The following is an 18,205-nucleotide window of genomic DNA, read 5'->3' as shown; positions in this document are numbered from 1 at the left end:
ACAATTAAGGAAGATATATTATGAAAAAGAAGTTTATATTTATTAAAAGTATTTCCTTTTGAATAAAATCTCATTATAGGCCCTTAAATTGTATAAAAGGGACTATTTCCTTTCTTTGGTATTCAGTGGATCTCTCCTTCTTGAGAGGTACTCTTGGTAATTAAATGAAAATTATAATTTTTAACCATAGTAAGATAAAGTGGACTCAGTTTATTCCACCCCACCTCCAATAGGAAACTCTTTGTGAAGGTCCAGATTCAGAAATGGGATATCAAGAATCATTTTATCTAGTCCTTTCAATTCACAGAAATTTGAGGAAAGGAAACTGAGGTCCAGAAAGGGTTTAATTGAGATTTATTTTGTAAACAACAGAAAAGAAATATTAAGTATCATTTTAAGTTCCGTGCCACTCAATAGCTACCAGCTATCAGAGAATGAATTACAATAAATTCCTATATTTTCTTAAAATTAGTAAATTAAGTGCTTTTATGTTTTAGACCCAAAGACAACTCAAAATGAAATTTCCCTATATTTCTATATGAAAAAATTGCCAGGCCAAGTTCTAGAAATTAATAATGAGAAGAACTGAAAATAGCCCAAATCCATTTTCTGACAGCTATCCCAAATGAGATGAAAAGAAAATGTTTTCCAGGCTGAAAAGCTGAATGGAATTCTTTTTAAATATCCAGAGTCTGGCCATGGATAGAAACAAAAACCCAGAAAAGAGTGTAATGTTTGGAATTGACCCAATAAGGGAAAAGAAAGGAATTTGGGCTCAGAAGACAAATGCTGACATCAGTGTTAGTCCACTGGGTTAGCAGAATCACAATCTGGATGTTTAGTTCAGTAAAACTACTTAAAAATTCACAAGACATTTTGGAAAACAAATGGTAGTAGAGGACTCCAAAGATGGCAGGCTCATTAAAAATAATTAGATGTGACTGAAAGACACAGTTCAGTAAATTTCTTGTGAGCCCTAAATCAATGGTAATGAAATTGGCTTAAATGATATTAATTGGCTATAAATTTGGAGGCTTATACTGTGTTGTTGAAGTATTATATTAAAATAAATTTCTGTTTACCATCGGCCCATTAATACAAAGCTTGATTTAGAACAAAATAATTTGAGGTATTTGTCCAAGATAAAAATTGAATTTTTCTCTATCCAAATAAATTTTAATTAGTGGAAACATGAAAACTAAAAAGTCTTCGCTCTCATATTCAAAAATATCATGGAATTTGGAAGTACAATTAGAAACAAATCCTATTTAAGTCTCTGAGAGGATTTCATAAATGAATATTCAGAGTAGACATTAACATTAGACTACTTCAAGAATGAATCAGAACTAATAAACAAGAAAAATGCTACTATGAACAAGCCAGGTAATAATTTAAGATATTAAATTTAATAACAAAAAGTTAAAAAAAAAAAAAAAGTCCTGATAGGATTAAACACAGTGCCATGACCCTCCAAAAAGTTAAAAACCTCAAGTGCAGAGGGTTGGACTCATTCTCTCATAATCCTTTTACTGGAAGTCCTCTGGATACTGGTGACCTATCTTAAAATCTCATGATATTAATATCTGGATATCAATGGATTGCATAGGTTATCCACAAATTATCCCTCACTCACTCTTGGCATTTTGGGTCAACCCATCTCATTCTCATATCATACACCTTTACAATTTTTTACTCAACTTCTGCTCAACTCTCTCTAATTAATACTACAATATATTGCAATTTATTCCAATAACTTCACCATATAAAGCATGAGAAACAATGTAGGTTACAATCTAGATATTTTATATAAAACTACCACAACAAAAGATGCAATGAAATCCTATTGATTTGTTGTTGATACAAATCAGTTTCTGCCAAAAATAAACATACCACTCTCATTGCCATTCCCAACCATTTTGAGGCAAAAATTAGATGCACATTAAATAGACAACAAAAGTCAAGAGACATGAGTTCAAGTTGCCACTCTTGACCCATAAATGGATTATGTAAACAAGGGTATGACACTCAGTGTTAACTCTACTAAAAATTGCAGAAAAGTTGTCAAGTCTTTACTGATAAAGGAGAGTTTCTTCAGAATTTCCCCTTACCAATGAAATTATAGATTCAGGGGAAAAAAACCCCACAAAATATTTTGAGTAACATTTTTTAGCAATTTATTATAGTCCTAAAGATGTATTAATGATACAATATCATCAAAAAAATTCTCTTTATTATAATGGTGTAAAGTGGATTATTTTTTCTGTTAAAAAGTTTTTTTTTTTTTTAGCAATAAGTTAAAAGGGTAGACTCCAGGTAAAGAAGTTCCTTCTACTAAATGAATGGAAGATATCTATGACTTACTGGTTTAGTCTTTACCCAGAATCACTTAGAGGTAGTAATAGTCACAGACAGAATTTAATTTAAATAAATTAAATATTACGCTAAATATTTTGAGATATTTGCCCAAAGTAAATACTGAATTTTTCTCTATCTAAAGCATTTTTTTAAGTGAAAATATGAACACTGAAAAGTCTTAGCTCTTACTTCAAAAATAGCATGGAATTTAGATATACAAATAGAAACAAATTCTGTGTAAGCCTTAGAAGGCATTTCACAAATGAATGATATTCATAATAGATACATGAACTACTTCAATAATGAAAATCAGAACTATTAAACAAAAATAATGCTACTATCAACAAGCTAGGTAAAGATAGAAGGCACTAAATTTATAAGTAAAAAGAAAAACTAAAAAAAGTTCTGATAGAATTAAACAGTGTCATAAAATTTTGATTAAAGGCCACTAGGTTAGGCCTTCCTGACATTAAGCCTATTACTCTACCCTGCCATTGCTATCACTGAGAAACATTAACAAATCCTATTCTCCTTTCACAAAGAAAAGGCCTATTTTTTTCCCCTAACTCTTGCTTACCTGAGTTGACAATGTCTCTAGTTTTCGTTTCCTTGCATGCAACGCTTTGCTTGGAAAAGCCCAGAAATAATTAGATGTCCCAATCCTCTCAGAGTCCACCATGCCATCATCAACTAGACTTTGAAGAACTTCTTTCACTGACATAGCAGCTATCAGAAAGAAAAAGAGTATTTTAAACTTAATAACACACAAAGATAACACATGAATGAAAAATTGCATTAATGGCACTTAAGGCATACTTTATTCAAGAGGTCTGCTGAGTATACTAAAGAAAGCCAAAGACCTAAGTCAGTTTGCATGTGCCAGTATTTAATATGGGGAATGATACAATTAATTGCCTTTGATTTTCATGAGAGACAGCATGGTACAGAGGATAGAGGGTCAGGAGGAATTAGATTCAAGTCCAATCCCTGATACATGCTGTCTGTGTGATACTGGGCAAGTCACTTAATCCCTAGGCAACTCTAGATTGCAGGAGCCCCAATCCAGGGAGTCTCTACCATGGGAATTTGCCACATCAATGAAACCTATCACTTTGGATCCCCAAAAAACAAACAAAACCCAGCCATATAAGGAAGTTTGGGCAAGATTTAGAGTAGTCATTGGAAACAATCTTTTGAAATTATCCAACTTCTTTGAGTATGGGTCAAGGCAATACGCTGCTGAATATGTCAAACTTGATGCACTGAGTACGCTGGTCCCCTCTTCTCAAAGCCTTTGCCCCTCGGTCATCTCATGCTCACATTTATTTTCTTTAACTGTATTCTTGCTTTTGATAATAAAAAAACATCTCTTTTTATTAATTTTGAAATCTCCAGACATTCCTCAAAACTTTTGTGGGCCTTCCTAATAGTTAGTTCATAGCAAGCTGGCTCGTTTGACAAAGTTGCATGGCCAATGGTGGCAACTTGAACCCATCTCCTGACTTGAGTCTGGTTCTTCATCAACTATATGTTACCGCCTCAGAATGATTGGAGATGGGGATGGGGAAGAGATGGTAGAGATCCCCTGGACTAGTGTTTCTGCAGTTTATCCTGGGCAGTTGCCTAGAAGTTAAATGACTTGACCAGGATCACACAGCTAGCATATACCAGGGCTGGACTTGATCCCAGTTTCGGTTAACTTCTTGTATCTAATGTACCATATTGTATCTTGTGAAAATCAAAGGCATTTAGTAATAATGTCATTCCCCATGTTAAATACAGGCACATGTAAACTGACTTAAGCCTTTGAAATAAATAGAAAAGCCAACACACAACAGAATAATCTAGACATCTTAATAGCAAAGAGACTGCTTTGTCAATATGTTTATAGGACTTTCATCCATTTTTATTAATGACTAGATTCTTAAGAAAACAAAATGTTCAAATTAAATACAACTAGATACTGCAATTTAAGGTTCTAAAACAATGTAAAACATAAAGTGAATGTCTCACAAATATTCCAAGGGACCAGTGATCTCATCTATGTGAGAACTTCCTGTATCTCTGCGGACTGCAACCCATATCTATTTACTCCTTCCAAGATATCTTTGTCCCTGACTGCCCCCACGCTTCACCTATGGAGGGTCCTTAACAGACAGGACTTCTCTTGTTTTCTCTTAACTTTGTGGTGCTATTATACTAATGTAGCCCTCAGGCTATTCATTATGTTCTATTGGGAACGAATGTGTCACTGTGCAAGACTTAAATTTTTTTAACATTGAAAAGAAATTAGAGTCACTGAATCATGTCAGTTCCTTAACTGACCAGGGAATAAGAGTTCATCTGTGTATAATGATTTATTGAAAATACATAGTTATGAAAATGTAATTAAACAACTATTTGGTGCAATCAAAAGAATGATAGGCCGGGAATCAGGAAAACCTAAATTTACATTCACCCTCAGACATTCACTAAGTGGGTCATCCTACATAAGTCACAATCTATTTGCTTCAGTTTCCTCAATTGTAAATGTGGGAATAATAAAAGCCCTTACCTTATGGGGCTATTATGAGAATCAAATGAGATGTTTATAAAACACTAAACAGAGTCCCAGGCACACTTTGGTGCTGTATGAATACTAGCTATTATTGCTCTTGTTGTAAGGATCAAATGAACTAATAAAATAAAGTGCTTTGCAAATCTTAAAGAGTTACTAATCAGTATATAATTCAGAATTAACTCTTGCTCTTTAAATTTTTCAGAACTGAAATCAATTTTTGTCATCAAGTTCTCTATCTTCAGCTAAATTCTGTTAAATTAGGAGATATTGTATAACAGATAGCCTACAGAATTTGCAGTCAGAAAATCTGGGTTCATGTCAACACTTCCTGGTTTCATATACCTTCAAAAATCTAGCCAAGATGACTGCCTGAACAAAAGATAAGACTCAGCTGTTACAAACCAATTCTAGCAAACCCTTCAAGTCTCAACTAAACTGAAAATTGATGAAGAAATAAAAAGAGAAACTGCAATAAGTAACTTTTCCCAATCCAAAACTACACAAAAAGTCTGCCAGCAGTCTATGTGAAATAGGAAAAGGGTCCTAAACCAAGTAAAACTCACAGCCAGCCAGTGTGGCTCTGTGTTCAGATGAAGCAAGAGGCTCCCTAAGAAAGCTCCAGGGTGGTCAGAAAGCCCCAAATCTTAGAAAATCCAGAGAGCAGCAGCAGCAGGCAGCAACCACCATCTGACTACAGCACTCTGCCCAAGATACCCAAAGCCAGGATCTCTGAGGTCTCTAATATTCTGTCCTAGGATGCTGGAGTGAGCTCTGACAACATAGTGCTCTGAACCTTAAAGTTGAAAGGAGAATGAACCCTGAGAGGTGAAAGCAAGCTCAACAATTAGTTCTCCAAGGGAAAGAGACTAAGTAGGGTTGAAGACCTTAACCAAAATACACAAAGGGGCAAAGCCTGGCCTTGGCATACAGGCTCCAGGAAGTAAGGCTAGAAAGGAATAAATCAAAGAAACTTTCATCAATATCAACAATTATTTCAAGTCTGGAGACTATACTTCCCCAAAGAAGTATGTCTGTAACAACTTCAAGTTTAGACTCAAAGAAAAAAAAAGATTTTCTATAAGCTCTATATGAATACTTAGAACAAGTGAGCAAGAGATAAAAAATGAAATAAAATTTCTGGGAGAAAGAATTGGAAGGATAATAAATAACTTAGAAAAGAGAATGGTAAACTTTAACCAAGAAATAGATTACAGAAAACTTAAAAATAACAACAACAAAATGACTTTGCGATACAGCAAGAAATACGGAGCAAAATCTATAGGCTGAAAAAAATTTTTTTTATATTTTCAAAATATTTGATAGAAGAAAGTCAACTGGAAAAGATGTCAAAAAAATATTTTATGAATCAATGAACTTCCTGATTTAAAAAAAAAAAAAGTCTGGACACCATATGGCAAGAAGTCATAAATGAAAAATCTCCAGATCTAGTAGGACTAGAGGCCAAAGTAAAGATAAAAAAAAAAAAAAAAAAATCTACAGATCATCTCCTGGAATAAATACAGTAATGGCAAAGCCAAAATCCAGACTCCCTATGTCAAAGAAATAATGCCATAAACAATCAGAAAGAAGCAATTTGAAGGACAAAGAAATACATACAGTTGGGAATACATAAAACCTGGCAGTTTCAAATATAAATTAGAGGAGATCTTAGAAAATAATATTCTAAAAGATAAAAATATATAGGATAACAGTCAAGCTGAATATAATCCAACATGAGAAAAAAAAATAGATCTTTAATAGAATAAAAGACTTTCAAGAATTTCTAATGAAAAAGTCCAGAGTTAAGCAGGAACTTTGAAATGTAAACATAAAAGAACAGAGAAACCTAGAAAGGTAAATTTAGTTGAACAATTGAAAGGAGCTATATCATGATATAGTGCTGACATTCTGTTAATAGGAAATGAAATAAGTATACTTCAGAACTTTAATTATTTCAAAGGATATTGAGAGAGATAAACAAGAAAAAGAATGGTTTGAGGAATAGATTGATTTTGTTCTGAAGGTTTTAAAAGAGTAAAGAGAGGAGTAGGTAAAAGGAATACATTAGTATAGGAACAAAGGAGAAATGGTTGGAATTTGTTATTTCTTATCATTGGGATGTTTAAGAAAAGTATATAAACATGGAAGAAAGGGGAGGAATGGGCACCAGACTGTTGCAGGAATTTTCTTATCAATTTGATTAGTGAATGTCAATAATGCCAGAGGAACAAGCTTTATTACACCCAGAGTGTGAAATGCCCTAGTAGTTGGAGAATATGTGCTATTGACAATTCTTCAAGTAGTATTTTTATATAAGTAATATTTATATGTTATATAAAACAAATTTTAAAAAAGAGGATTGCTTATTACAGTACAGCTGGTTATTTTTTTTTTAAAATATGCTTGCTAAAGAGAATGTATATATTATTAGCAACAGGAAATACATAAGGGATATGTCCTTTATGTATAGTTAGTTTCACTGAAATCAAAAGGAACCATCTATCAGGTTAGACAAAGGAAATGGACATTCCAAAGACTGAAATTCTCCTTTAAAATTTTTTAAGCAATTAAGTCTTTTTTTTTCTTTCTTTCTTTCTTTTTTTACAAATTAGAGGAGGAATAAGGACCATATGTATACATAAACACTCAGAGTCTGATATAGAAATATATAAAGTTCAACAGAGAAATAAGTAGTATTAAAAGGAAAGTTAATAACTGGTCAACCTGCCATCTAGGGGAGGGGATGGGGGGAAGGAGGGGAAAAATTGGAGCAAAAGGTTTGGCAATTGTCAATGCTGTAAAATTACCCATACATAAATAACTTGCAAATAAAAAGCTATTTAAAAAAAAAAAAAAGAAAGAAAACAAGGTGGGAGTTGGATCATTAAATATAAAAAAATAAATAAATAAAGGAAGCTGTTCTTTGTTAAAAAAAAAAAAAAAAAAAAAAAAGGAAAGTTAATACCAAGGAGAAAATAATCTCACACACACACACACACACACACACACACACACACACAAGCATCTTGATGCTAAGGGGAAGGGGAAAGGGAAGGGCAGGTTTATAGTTTCCTAAAAAAACTTCTTTTTGTGTTCTATATTATGGAAATGCTCTTTTGGGGGGGGAGGGGTAAGGGGAGGTGTTAAAAAAACAAAAAAATTTAAATTTAAAGAATATATTTTAAAATATATGTTTGATCATGTTATAATAATCATATCTCTCCATAAATCAAAAAGAAAGAACACCAAAAAATAGCTCTCATAGACAAATGTTGAGACACAAAGAAACTAAACAAATCTGTTCACTGAGACCTAAAGATACCATTTCATGGAGAAGCTGAGATATCAGCTTTGAATGGAATTTGGAAGATAGAATTCAAATGCATTTTCAAACGTTTCATCAAAATTGAACTTTTTAGTTTTACTGTGCATTTTTTGTAACCATCCTTAGCTCCTTTTCCTTTTGGATTTATTTTATCCTCTCTATAACAATTGTCAAGAGATCTAATGCTGCTGTAATGAATAATTAGCCAATTTTGGCTTCCTGAAGACCAGGGTCTATTCCTGTCTCTGCTACATCCATTGTGTAGTCCTAACATGTTTGGTCACAGACAAGTCATTTAGACTCTCAATGTTCCAAGTATTTCTCTTCATCTTTGTGTTATAGAAGAACTTCAGATCTATGTCAGTGGAAGGTATTTCTCCACTAGGGAAAAATTCATATGAATGGAATCACAAAAATGACTACCACCACAATAGTCATAGTTAGGATTGATATCACTTTAAGATTTGCAAAATGTTTCAAATACATTATTATTTATCCTCATAATCTTGGGAGATAAATATTATTATGCTCATTTTCGATGAGAAAATTGACTCTGGAAGAGGTCAACAGAGTTGTCCAAGATCCCACAAGTTAAAGAAGCTTTAAATATGGTTCTTCTTGATTTCAAGTCTACTGTCCTTTGTATTCAAAATAAAAGGAAACAAACATAATAACACAAGTTGCAGAAAAGAAAAAGACCCATATACTAAAAACAAAAATAAACTAACAATAATAACAAAAAACAAAACAATCTAACCAAAATCCAACAGTAACCTCTTTGAATCTTTAAAGATATTAAAAACAAAGTAAAGTTGATACTTACTAATTCCTTTCTCTCTGGGAGCAATCTTCTCCATATCTTTCAACTGAAATACATCTTTCTGTTTAAAAGGTATAAATCAAAAGCATATATTTATTTTCCATTTGGTTTTTACATTTATTTCATCTCATTCATTCATTCATACATACATTTGCATTTTACAATCAAAAATAGTCAGGTACTGAAATATAAGTACAATGAAAGAAGTAATCTCTATTTACAAGCTAACCCAAGTTAAGTAAAAAAGCATCAATTAGGTGCTTACTATGTATTAGGTACACATACAAAATGGGGATACAAAAAAGGACAAAAACAGTCCCCTGCCCTTAAGAAGCTTACATTCTAATGGAGGAAACAAGGAATGACTACATACAAATAAGACACATATAGTATAAACTGGAAATAATCTTAGAGAGAAGATAATAGCATTCAGCTCTCTTTCTATAGTACCATGCTGCTTCATTGGAATGGTTGATAGGAGGCTAAGGGAAATGTGTGGGTTGAACAAATGTCTTGAAAGCTCAAAAGATTCTTAAGAAAATCTATACAACTGATATAGATTAAATGATACCTAGACTTTTCTTTCCCTTTTGCCTTTCCAAAGACTGTCAAAGACCATCACCATTTTATTTAGCCTAAGACAATATGGGAGGATCTCTATGCACATAAGAAATGGGAGAATGAGTAATGGTGACTTAAGGAAATAACATAATCGTGCTCTCTCTCTAACCACCAAAAACTTTTAGGAATATTGAGCTATACTTAAAGAATGGTGGTCAAGTTTAAAATGTAAAAAAATTCACATTGTTTAATCACAGGACTTCAAATTAGTAAAAAAAAAATAAATAAATAAAAATAAAAAAAAAGTTTTTTAATTGTAGTAAATTATTTGTCATTTTTTTCAAACACATTATCAAACATTTGAAAACAGCAGCTTCTTAGTCTTGTCTTCCGATTTGCCTAGATGGCATAATTTTTTTTAAAGGACTGAGCTTTCATTTTCTATTAATGAGAAGGCATGATTTGTCCAATGAATGGATAATGTCAGGAAGAAGAAAGGCTCAGAGAAAGCATAAAATTATGCCAAATGTCACCTGCTATTCAGGAAGCTTGCCAGCTTGGTCTGAAAGGCTATTATGGACCTCTCTAAGTCTAAGTATACTTACTTGTAAATGTGGAACCTTTAAGGTCTACCTCTACATCAATGATGATCCTCCGTAAAAATCTGCTACTAACATCATGAATAATTGTTTGAATTATTATTGATAATTCCTCTCTTTTTGGGAGAGGAGGCCAGAGTCTAGACCTATGATTTCACCTGTCTAAAGAACTTCCAGGGTGGGGAACTACCTGAAAGGTAGATAATTTGGCCATAGCCATATAGTCAGTATGTGTGAGAAGGCAGGACGAGCACTCCTGCTTTCCTGACTCTAAGTCCAGCCCTGTCATGGACTAACCACCCTCCCTTTCTCCACCTTCTCTGTTATCTTGCTAACAGAAAATCTATTGAAAATAATAAAAATGTGAAGAAAAAGTACTAACCGTCTCAAAAAAGATCTCCATCATACGAGTCCTTTTCTCTTCTGCACTCAATCCTTTTTTCTTCGACTAGAGAAAGAGTACAAACACTTCATTTTAAAACAATTTGACTGTGGAGATATAGTTGATATGATTGTACATCTATTACCTGTATCAGATTATTGCCATCTTGAGGAGAAGAAGAGGGAGACTAAAATAGAGAGAAGAAGTTAGAAGTGGAAATGAAATAAATTTTATGTTTCTTAGGGGGCAGGTCTGACAGTTCTGGTTTAATGTTGGAATTAACTGAAGCACTGAAAGGCAATTCAACAGTTAACAAAAGTTAGAATGAATATTCAAAAAAGGACAGACAAAGCTCTCAAAACCTGTACTATCAGCAAGTCTTGGGTACCCCCATTGTCTGATGGGCTCAATTCCACATAGGTGTGCCTTTTTAATGCCCTTTGGTAACCAGAAAGCCATGTCAATCTATAAGAAAAGCACAACTTGAATATAGACCCTGGACCAATTGAGTCTCAGAAATTACTTTCTTGATTTTTCATGGGAAAATAAGCTTAACTTACACTGGGGTAGAAATGAGTACTCTTTTAGGAAGCAGTTCTATCTCAAGACCACAGTAACATTGAGATATTATGATTTGTATCAATGGTCTTTGATGTATATAGATATAATAATTAAGATATAGACAAAGTAAATATTAATTAACAAGATTATTTACTTCATACTGTATCAGGCACTGCATTATAGGAGTTTATATTCAATCATAGAGATATTCAAAATGAATACAAAGTAAATTCAAAATAATTTTTATTATCTTAGTAAGGAAGATGCTAGTTTCTGGATACAGCTGTGGAGGGCATAGCAAAAGAGGGCTCATGGTCCAGTCATTTCTACCAAATGAATTTGTTAAATTCCACTCTACCATCATCATATATCCTGAAAGGGTACTTTCTCTCTACCATGCCCCATTTCAGTTTCCTTTTGTTGTTGTCTTTCCTCATTAGACTGTAAGCTTTTTGAGAGCAGGGTCTGCTTCCCCAACACTTAGGGCAGTACAGAAGCACAGCAGGTACCTAAGAGACAATTATTGATTTGAGAGGGAAGATCGGGAAAAGCTTCAGATATTAGCTAGAATTTGACCTGACTTTTGAAATAAACAAGTGATTTTAAGAGGAAATATAGCCTTTTCCCTTTCTATCCTGGTTCTTTCTAGAGTAGCACCAGGCACCTCTGCCGAGATGTGGATGCCCTCAAAGAAGTGAATTGCCATCTGAGAACTCCTTTTTAAGGATGCCCACCTGCCAAAGCACCCTGAGCTGGCAGATCTCCATGTCCTGAAGGCCAGGCACTCTCTAATGTCCCGTGGCTCTGTTAGGGAGCAGCTGCCATGGAGGCACTTCCCCTGGCACCTCACCAAGGAGGGCATTCAGGAGCTGCCTGCTACACTCCTGAAGTGTGAAGAAGTCCTGGGCAGGAAAGGCATGGCCTAAAAGTCTGGAGAGTGAGCAACCTGCCTGATTTACTCAGGTGAAGCTGACAGACACATACAAAGTACTGCTCCCCCAGTGCTGACAAGAAGGCTGAAGCCGGGGCTGGGTCAGTCAGCCAAAGAATTCCAATTCAGAAGTTGATTTGGTCATGATCATGGTCAACCTCCTCAATAAAAGCTGTAGAGATAGGTTTCTTATTGAATAAATTTTTTTAAAAGGGGAAGTATATTTCAGCCATAAAAATGGAAAATGGGATGTTCTATGTAACAACAAGAAGGCTACTCTGGCTGAATAATCCATATGTAATAAGGATAGGAAGGTTGGTTGGAAGCAAGTTGTGAAGAGCCTTAAATGCCAAATAGGAATTTGTGTTTTATCCGGATGGCAACATGAAGCCAATGGAATTTGAGGAATAGAGAAGTGACATATTTGTTTTTTCCTCTTTTAATGAAAATGATTTTGATTGTAAAATTATAACAAAATCAGATTTGGCAACTTATTTAGATAATTGAGATGAGGAGTGTAGAAGGATGATGGTTCTTTCAATAGAAATAAGAGAATTCAGAAGAGGAATGGATTTCGGGGAAAGAAAATGAGTTTTATTTTGGTTATGCCTTAATTTGAGAAGCCTATATGATCTTTCAGTTTCAATGTCCAGGAATTTGGTAATGGGGGACAAGAATGTGAAAGCTGGACATGTCAGTCTAGGAGTGATTAGCATAGATGTGAATAACTTGTTGAATCAGATGAGGTCACCAAATAAGAGACAAAAAGGAGCCACATTGGGAAGTGAAGGTGGGATATAGATGAGGAACAGCAAAGGAAAGTGAGAAGTCACAGCAAGATAGGCAAGAGAACCAAAAGAGATGCAGAGGAACAAAAGCTCAGAGAAGAAAGAATATCTAGGAAGAGAGACAATGCAACTCCTGAAGAACAATCAAGGATGAGAAATGGAAAAAAGGCTATTAGACTAGCAATTTTTAAAAATTCCTTAAAAAAAAAATCAACACCCCCCCCCTTAATGAGCTTGGAGGGAAAAAAAGAAAATAAAAACACAACTGCTTTAACAAACATTAGTAGTCATATAAAACAATTCTCTAATTAAGTCCAAAAATCTATGTCTCATTCTGCATACTGAGTATGTCACTTCTGTCAAGAGGTAGATGGTATTCCAGGCCAGCAATTAAAATAGCAGTGAGAACTCTGAAGAGAACAGTTTCAATAATGTGATCAGAAGCCAGACCAACAAAAGTTGAAAAATCAATAAGAAAGGAAATGGAGGCAACAATCATATGCAGCTTTTTCTGATATTAAATGGTCATTATAATGATACCAGATGAATAACTTCAATAAAAATCTCTCAAGGAGTCATAAAAGACCAATTATTACTTTTTTCTGCAAAATAGAAATAAAAGTAAATAAGGCTGAAGAATAAGAAATAGATGGGCATATGGTACTTGAGACTTTCAAAGTTCCCTATTTGGACAATTTCTTTTAAAGGTAATTTCATCTTTTTGTAAAATCAGAGGCTCTAATGATATTGCACCATAAGTTAAAGAATACTCGGGAACAACTCTACATATCATTACATCTCAACAGAAGACATATATATATATATATATATATATATATATATATATAAAAGTTACAGAGATAACTTGTACTGCTCTTCAACTATGTAAATATATGCTTAGTTTTACTAAAATTGTTTCTATGACAACCCCTGCTACTTCAAATTAAATAGCTATTAATTAACTCACAATCTGGTAAACTTTGCCTAGATCAAAAATACATTAAGATGATATAGAATTTCATATTTAAAACCTCCATCATCATGAGAAAATGTTTTATAAAGACTATTCGCAATTATCCTGTAGTATGTTCTTTATCAGAGATAACAATCAAAACAGTTTTAGTACTGGATTTAAGTTCTATAAAGAGCCCAGGTGTGAGGAACAGACTTTTTCCCACCTCAAAGGAAAAGGAAAAGCTGTGCCAGACAGACTTGGGCAGTTAACTCAGAACTATTAACTACCAAATTACTAGGAAGGGGGGATAGGATCAACCTGCATTAGTGACAATTTTTTTTTAAAGTTTATTTGAGCATGAGGGTGGTTCATTCACACCAATTTATTTATAGCCAGGTGGCTGGCTTAGTCTAACCACAAAGAAGCCGTTATCAGTTAAAATTACATCTGGAGCCACAGTAACTTCACACTTAAGTACCCTGGTCTGCCTGTCTGCACCACAATTTCAGCTAAAATACTGACCCTTCAGTTCAAAAACAAAAGGCTTCAAATTACAGTTAATATCAACAATCTAAACAGAGGTTTAAAAAAATTCAAGTGAAGTTAATAGGAAATAGTTAGGTGGGCCGTGAGAATGCACAAGAAACAGAATGAGGTTTGAAATTCTACTTGAATTTAGCAGCTCTGCCTAGAGCAACTATGACCTTAAGCACTATTTCTCTCTCAAAATAATCCCTTGAATAAGAAACTAGCTAGAGATGCACCTTGGAAAGCTACAGATTGATTTTATCATATACTTAACAAGAAAAGACCGCTATATCCAATAGGAAACTACAGTTTGCAATTAAATCCTTTTTCTTTTCTAGGTAGTAATAAAACAATCTCTCACTTCACACTTCTTTCCCAATAGACTACCACATGGTGGTTGAATTCTCCACTTTTGCTTTATGTTGGCTTAAATATTTCATAAATTCTTACGAAACATAAAAAGCTACAAAATAAAAGAAATGCCATTCATCCCCTTGTCTTTTGAACTATGGTGAATTTTTCTTTGATAATCTAATGTAAATTGCTGGTCTTTTACTTGGGCAGCTGCAGCCCCAGTCTTCCATTCCTTTACTCAGGGATCATTTATTTAGCACCTATTTGCCAGGCACATTGTCAGGGAGAGAAAATTATTTTTAACAATATAATATTTGTAGGAGATTTTGGGACCCAGCATTATAGTAGCTGTATGGCATTTTTTCACCCTTCACACAATTACTAAACTATTCTTCCTAATGCTTAAATCTAACCAAATCCTTTATCCCTACTCAAAAAACCTCATCGTCTGAAAAAAGTATAAGCTCTTTAGCCTAGCATTTAAGAGCACACATTTTCTGGGAAAAATCATGCTGAGAAGTGACATAAGCATTTGCCCAGGAGGCATAGGATGTATTTCTCTATTTGCCTTTTTCAAAAGGTTCAGAAAAGGAAAGAATTCAGCTATCACCTTCGCCTTTCAGTCCCCATCTTTTTATTCCCACAAGAATGTTTCTTCCTCCTCAAAAAGTTTCGAGGCAGGAGGTTTTTTTTTTTGTTGTTGTTATGGACAGAAGTTTCTTGATGAAATGATATTTCTAAATAAATAAAATAAACTATTTTCAAAGGAAGTCAATTACGTTGAAATATAAAAATATTCTTAACAAGCAAATTCATGAATTCCAAGTTAAGAACATCCCTTTTTTGTCCAGAACTCTTCAGTGTTCCATCCCACTTAACCTAGCATTACCTTTATATGGAAATGTATATATTCTTTTACCAGTAGGATCAATAATGATTATTAAGAACAAGGCAATGGCACTATGGATTGAAATAAATGAAAGTCCATCAAGAGCAATTTAGGAAATTTACCACTTTAGAATAAGCTGGAGAATAACAATCTTTTCATCTTGATTCCAGCCTTGAACAACTTAGTAACATAACATAAATGTTTGCTGTGCCAAATTTTAAATGACTTCATTTCTCCCCCAGTTTGCAAGTATTCAATGAAGCAAGAAAGTGTGTTAAGAAAGGAAATGGGGAACTCGATGTAGCTCTGACCTCGGGGAAAGCAAACTGAATCGTTAGGGGAAATGTATTTAAAGCCAGCATTTCTACATTTAGTAGTTGCGATCATAAGCAAATCCTAATTTGAATCTTAATTTACTTATATATAAAAAGCACCAAGTAGGCACTTGATAAATGCTAACTGACCAACTGTATCGCCTAGTTTTGTTGTGAAAAACAAATGAGACAAAATATAATCTCAAAATGTGGGGTTTTTTTTTTGGAGGGGGGGGGAAGAAGACTAGGAAAAGAAAAGAGAGGAGGAGAAAGGGAAGGAGATAGAGGAGGGAAGAGAAGGAAAAGGAGGAGGAAGGAAGGAAAAGAGAGGGAGGAGGAAGAGCAAGGGAAGGAGATGGAGGGGGAAGAGAAAGGAAAGGAGGAGGAAGGAAGGAAAAGAGAGGGAGGAGGAAGAGCAAGGGAAGGAGATGGAGGGGGAAGAGAAAGGAAAGGAGGAGGAAGGAAGGAAAAGAGAGGGAGGAGGAAGAGCAAGGGAAGGAGATGGAGGGGGAAGAGAAAGGAAAGAAAAGAGAGGAGGAGAGAGAAAGGGAAGGAGATGGAGGAAGAGAAGGAAAAGGGAGGAGGAAGGAAGGAAAAGAGAGGGAGGAGGAAGAGCAAGGGAAGGAGATGGAGGGGGAAGAGAAAGGAAAGGAGGAGGAAGGAAGGAAAAGAGAGGGAGGAGGAAGAGCAAGGGAAGGAGATGGAGGGGGAAGAGAAAGGAAAGAAAAGAGAGGGAGGAGGAAGAGCAAGGGAAGGAGATGGAGGGGGAAGAGAAGGAAAAGGAGGAGGAAGGAAGGAAAAGAGAGGGAGGAGGAAGAGCAAGGGAAGGAGATGGAGGGGGAAGAGAAAGGAAAGAAAGAGGAGGAAAGAGAAGGAAAGATGGAGGAAGAGAAGGAAAAGAGGAGAAGGAAGGAAAAGGAGGGAGGAGGAAGAGCAAGGAAGGAGATGGGGGAAAGAAGGAAAAGGAGGAGGAAGGAAGAAAAGAGAGGAGGAGGAAGCAAGGGAAGGAGAGATGGGAAGAGAAGGAAAAGGAGGAGGGAAGGAAGGAAAGAGAGGGAGGAGGAAGAGTAAAGGAAGGAGATGGAGGAAAGGATGGGAAGGAGGAGGAAGAGGGAAAGCAAGAGACCGGGGGAAGGAGGAAGAGAAGGCGAAAAAGAAAAGGAAGAGATGAAGAAGAGGGGAAAGAGGAGGGAGAGCCAGTGGAACACAGGGAGGTGGAAGAGAGGAGACGGGAGGGAGGGAGGAAGAGGGTGAGGAGAGGGAGCTGGGAGAGGAGTGGGGAGAAGGGAAAGAGGGAGGCGGAGGCGGAGGACGCGCTGGGGGCGGAAACAACGCGGGAGGAAGGGGGACCTGGGAGGGGAGGGGAAGGAGGGAGGGAAGGGGCCGGGAGGGGAGAGAGAGGGAGGGGGGAGGGCCAGGGAGGAAGAGGAGGGCCGGGAGGGAGGGGAGGAAGAGGAGGGCCGGGAGGGAGGGGAGGGGAAGAGGAAGGGCAGGGCGAGCGTTTGGGACAGCTTGCGGGGGGCGGCCGCAGGAGGAAGAGGAGGAGGAGGAGGACGGCGGCGCGGGCCCCCCGCTCTTCCCTCCCGGGCCGGGCCGCTCCCGCGTCCGGCTCCCCGCCGCGGCGCTTACCATGGCTGGGTGCGGAGAAGCTGCGGGCAGAGGCGGAGCCCAGCGGCCGAGGCGCGGGTTTGATTTTGGCGCCGGCTCCGCCCCTGCCCAGCCCCGCCCCGCCCCGCCCCGCCCCGCGGAGGCGGGGAGGGCAGCGCCCCCTGGCGGCCCGCGAGTGAGTGAGCAGGGCCACGGGGAGAGGAGAGGGCCCGAGCGAGTCTCTTTCTCCCCCTCCCCCCTCCCTCCCCCGCCTGCAGCGCCGCGTCTCTGGGCCCGCCCCTCCCCCGCCTGACTGCCGGAGACCTCCTCCCTCCCCGCCCCTCCCCCTCTCGCGCCCGCCTCTCCCGCCCACGGAAGAAGCCGTTTGCCGCGTGTCTGATTCCGCCCCCGGGGCCCGCCGGCCGGGCGTCCGTAACCGGGCAGTCAGCGTTTTCCGGGCGCTTGGTTGGGAGAGGGGCCGCCCCATCTTCACTGACTTCCTCCTTTCCTTCCTTTGTGAACCCGGGCCCCAAACGTGGTCCTAGGAAGGGCCCGGGCTGCCCCGGACGTGTCTTTTGCACGCAAAAGCTCGTAGCGCGCCTCTGCCTCCGTCTCTGCCCTCTCTCGCTCCTCTCTCTCCTGCGGCTTTCTGCGACTCTTTGTCTTTTGCTCTTGTATTTCTTCTGTCCTGTTAAC

General features: G+C 37.0%; 1 protein-coding gene across 1 annotated transcript in view; it reads right to left on the bottom strand.

The window, feature by feature from the left end:
- MND1 (meiotic nuclear divisions 1) overlaps positions 1 to 17,851 on the bottom strand; it is a 101,274-nt gene extending 83,423 nt beyond the window's left edge. Inside the window, exons 1-4 of the mRNA XM_031944082.1 lie at positions 17,552 to 17,851; positions 10,603 to 10,668; positions 9,064 to 9,121; positions 2,933 to 3,081 (exon numbers count right to left, since the gene is read on the bottom strand). Coding sequence (XP_031799942.1) covers positions 2,933 to 3,081; positions 9,064 to 9,121; positions 10,603 to 10,668; positions 17,552 to 17,554 — 276 coding nt within the window. The 5' untranslated portion in view covers positions 17,555 to 17,851. The remainder of the gene's footprint in view (positions 1 to 2,932; positions 3,082 to 9,063; positions 9,122 to 10,602; positions 10,669 to 17,551) is intronic.
- Between the last annotated feature and the right edge of the window lie 354 nt (positions 17,852 to 18,205).

The sequence above is a fragment of the Sarcophilus harrisii genome, chromosome 6 (genome assembly GCF_902635505.1).
Source record: "Sarcophilus harrisii chromosome 6, mSarHar1.11, whole genome shotgun sequence".
Lineage (NCBI taxonomy): Eukaryota > Metazoa > Chordata > Mammalia > Dasyuromorphia > Dasyuridae > Sarcophilus > Sarcophilus harrisii.
The sequence above is the reverse complement of the archived record's forward strand: the minus strand, read 5'-3'. Positions and strand labels throughout refer to the sequence as shown.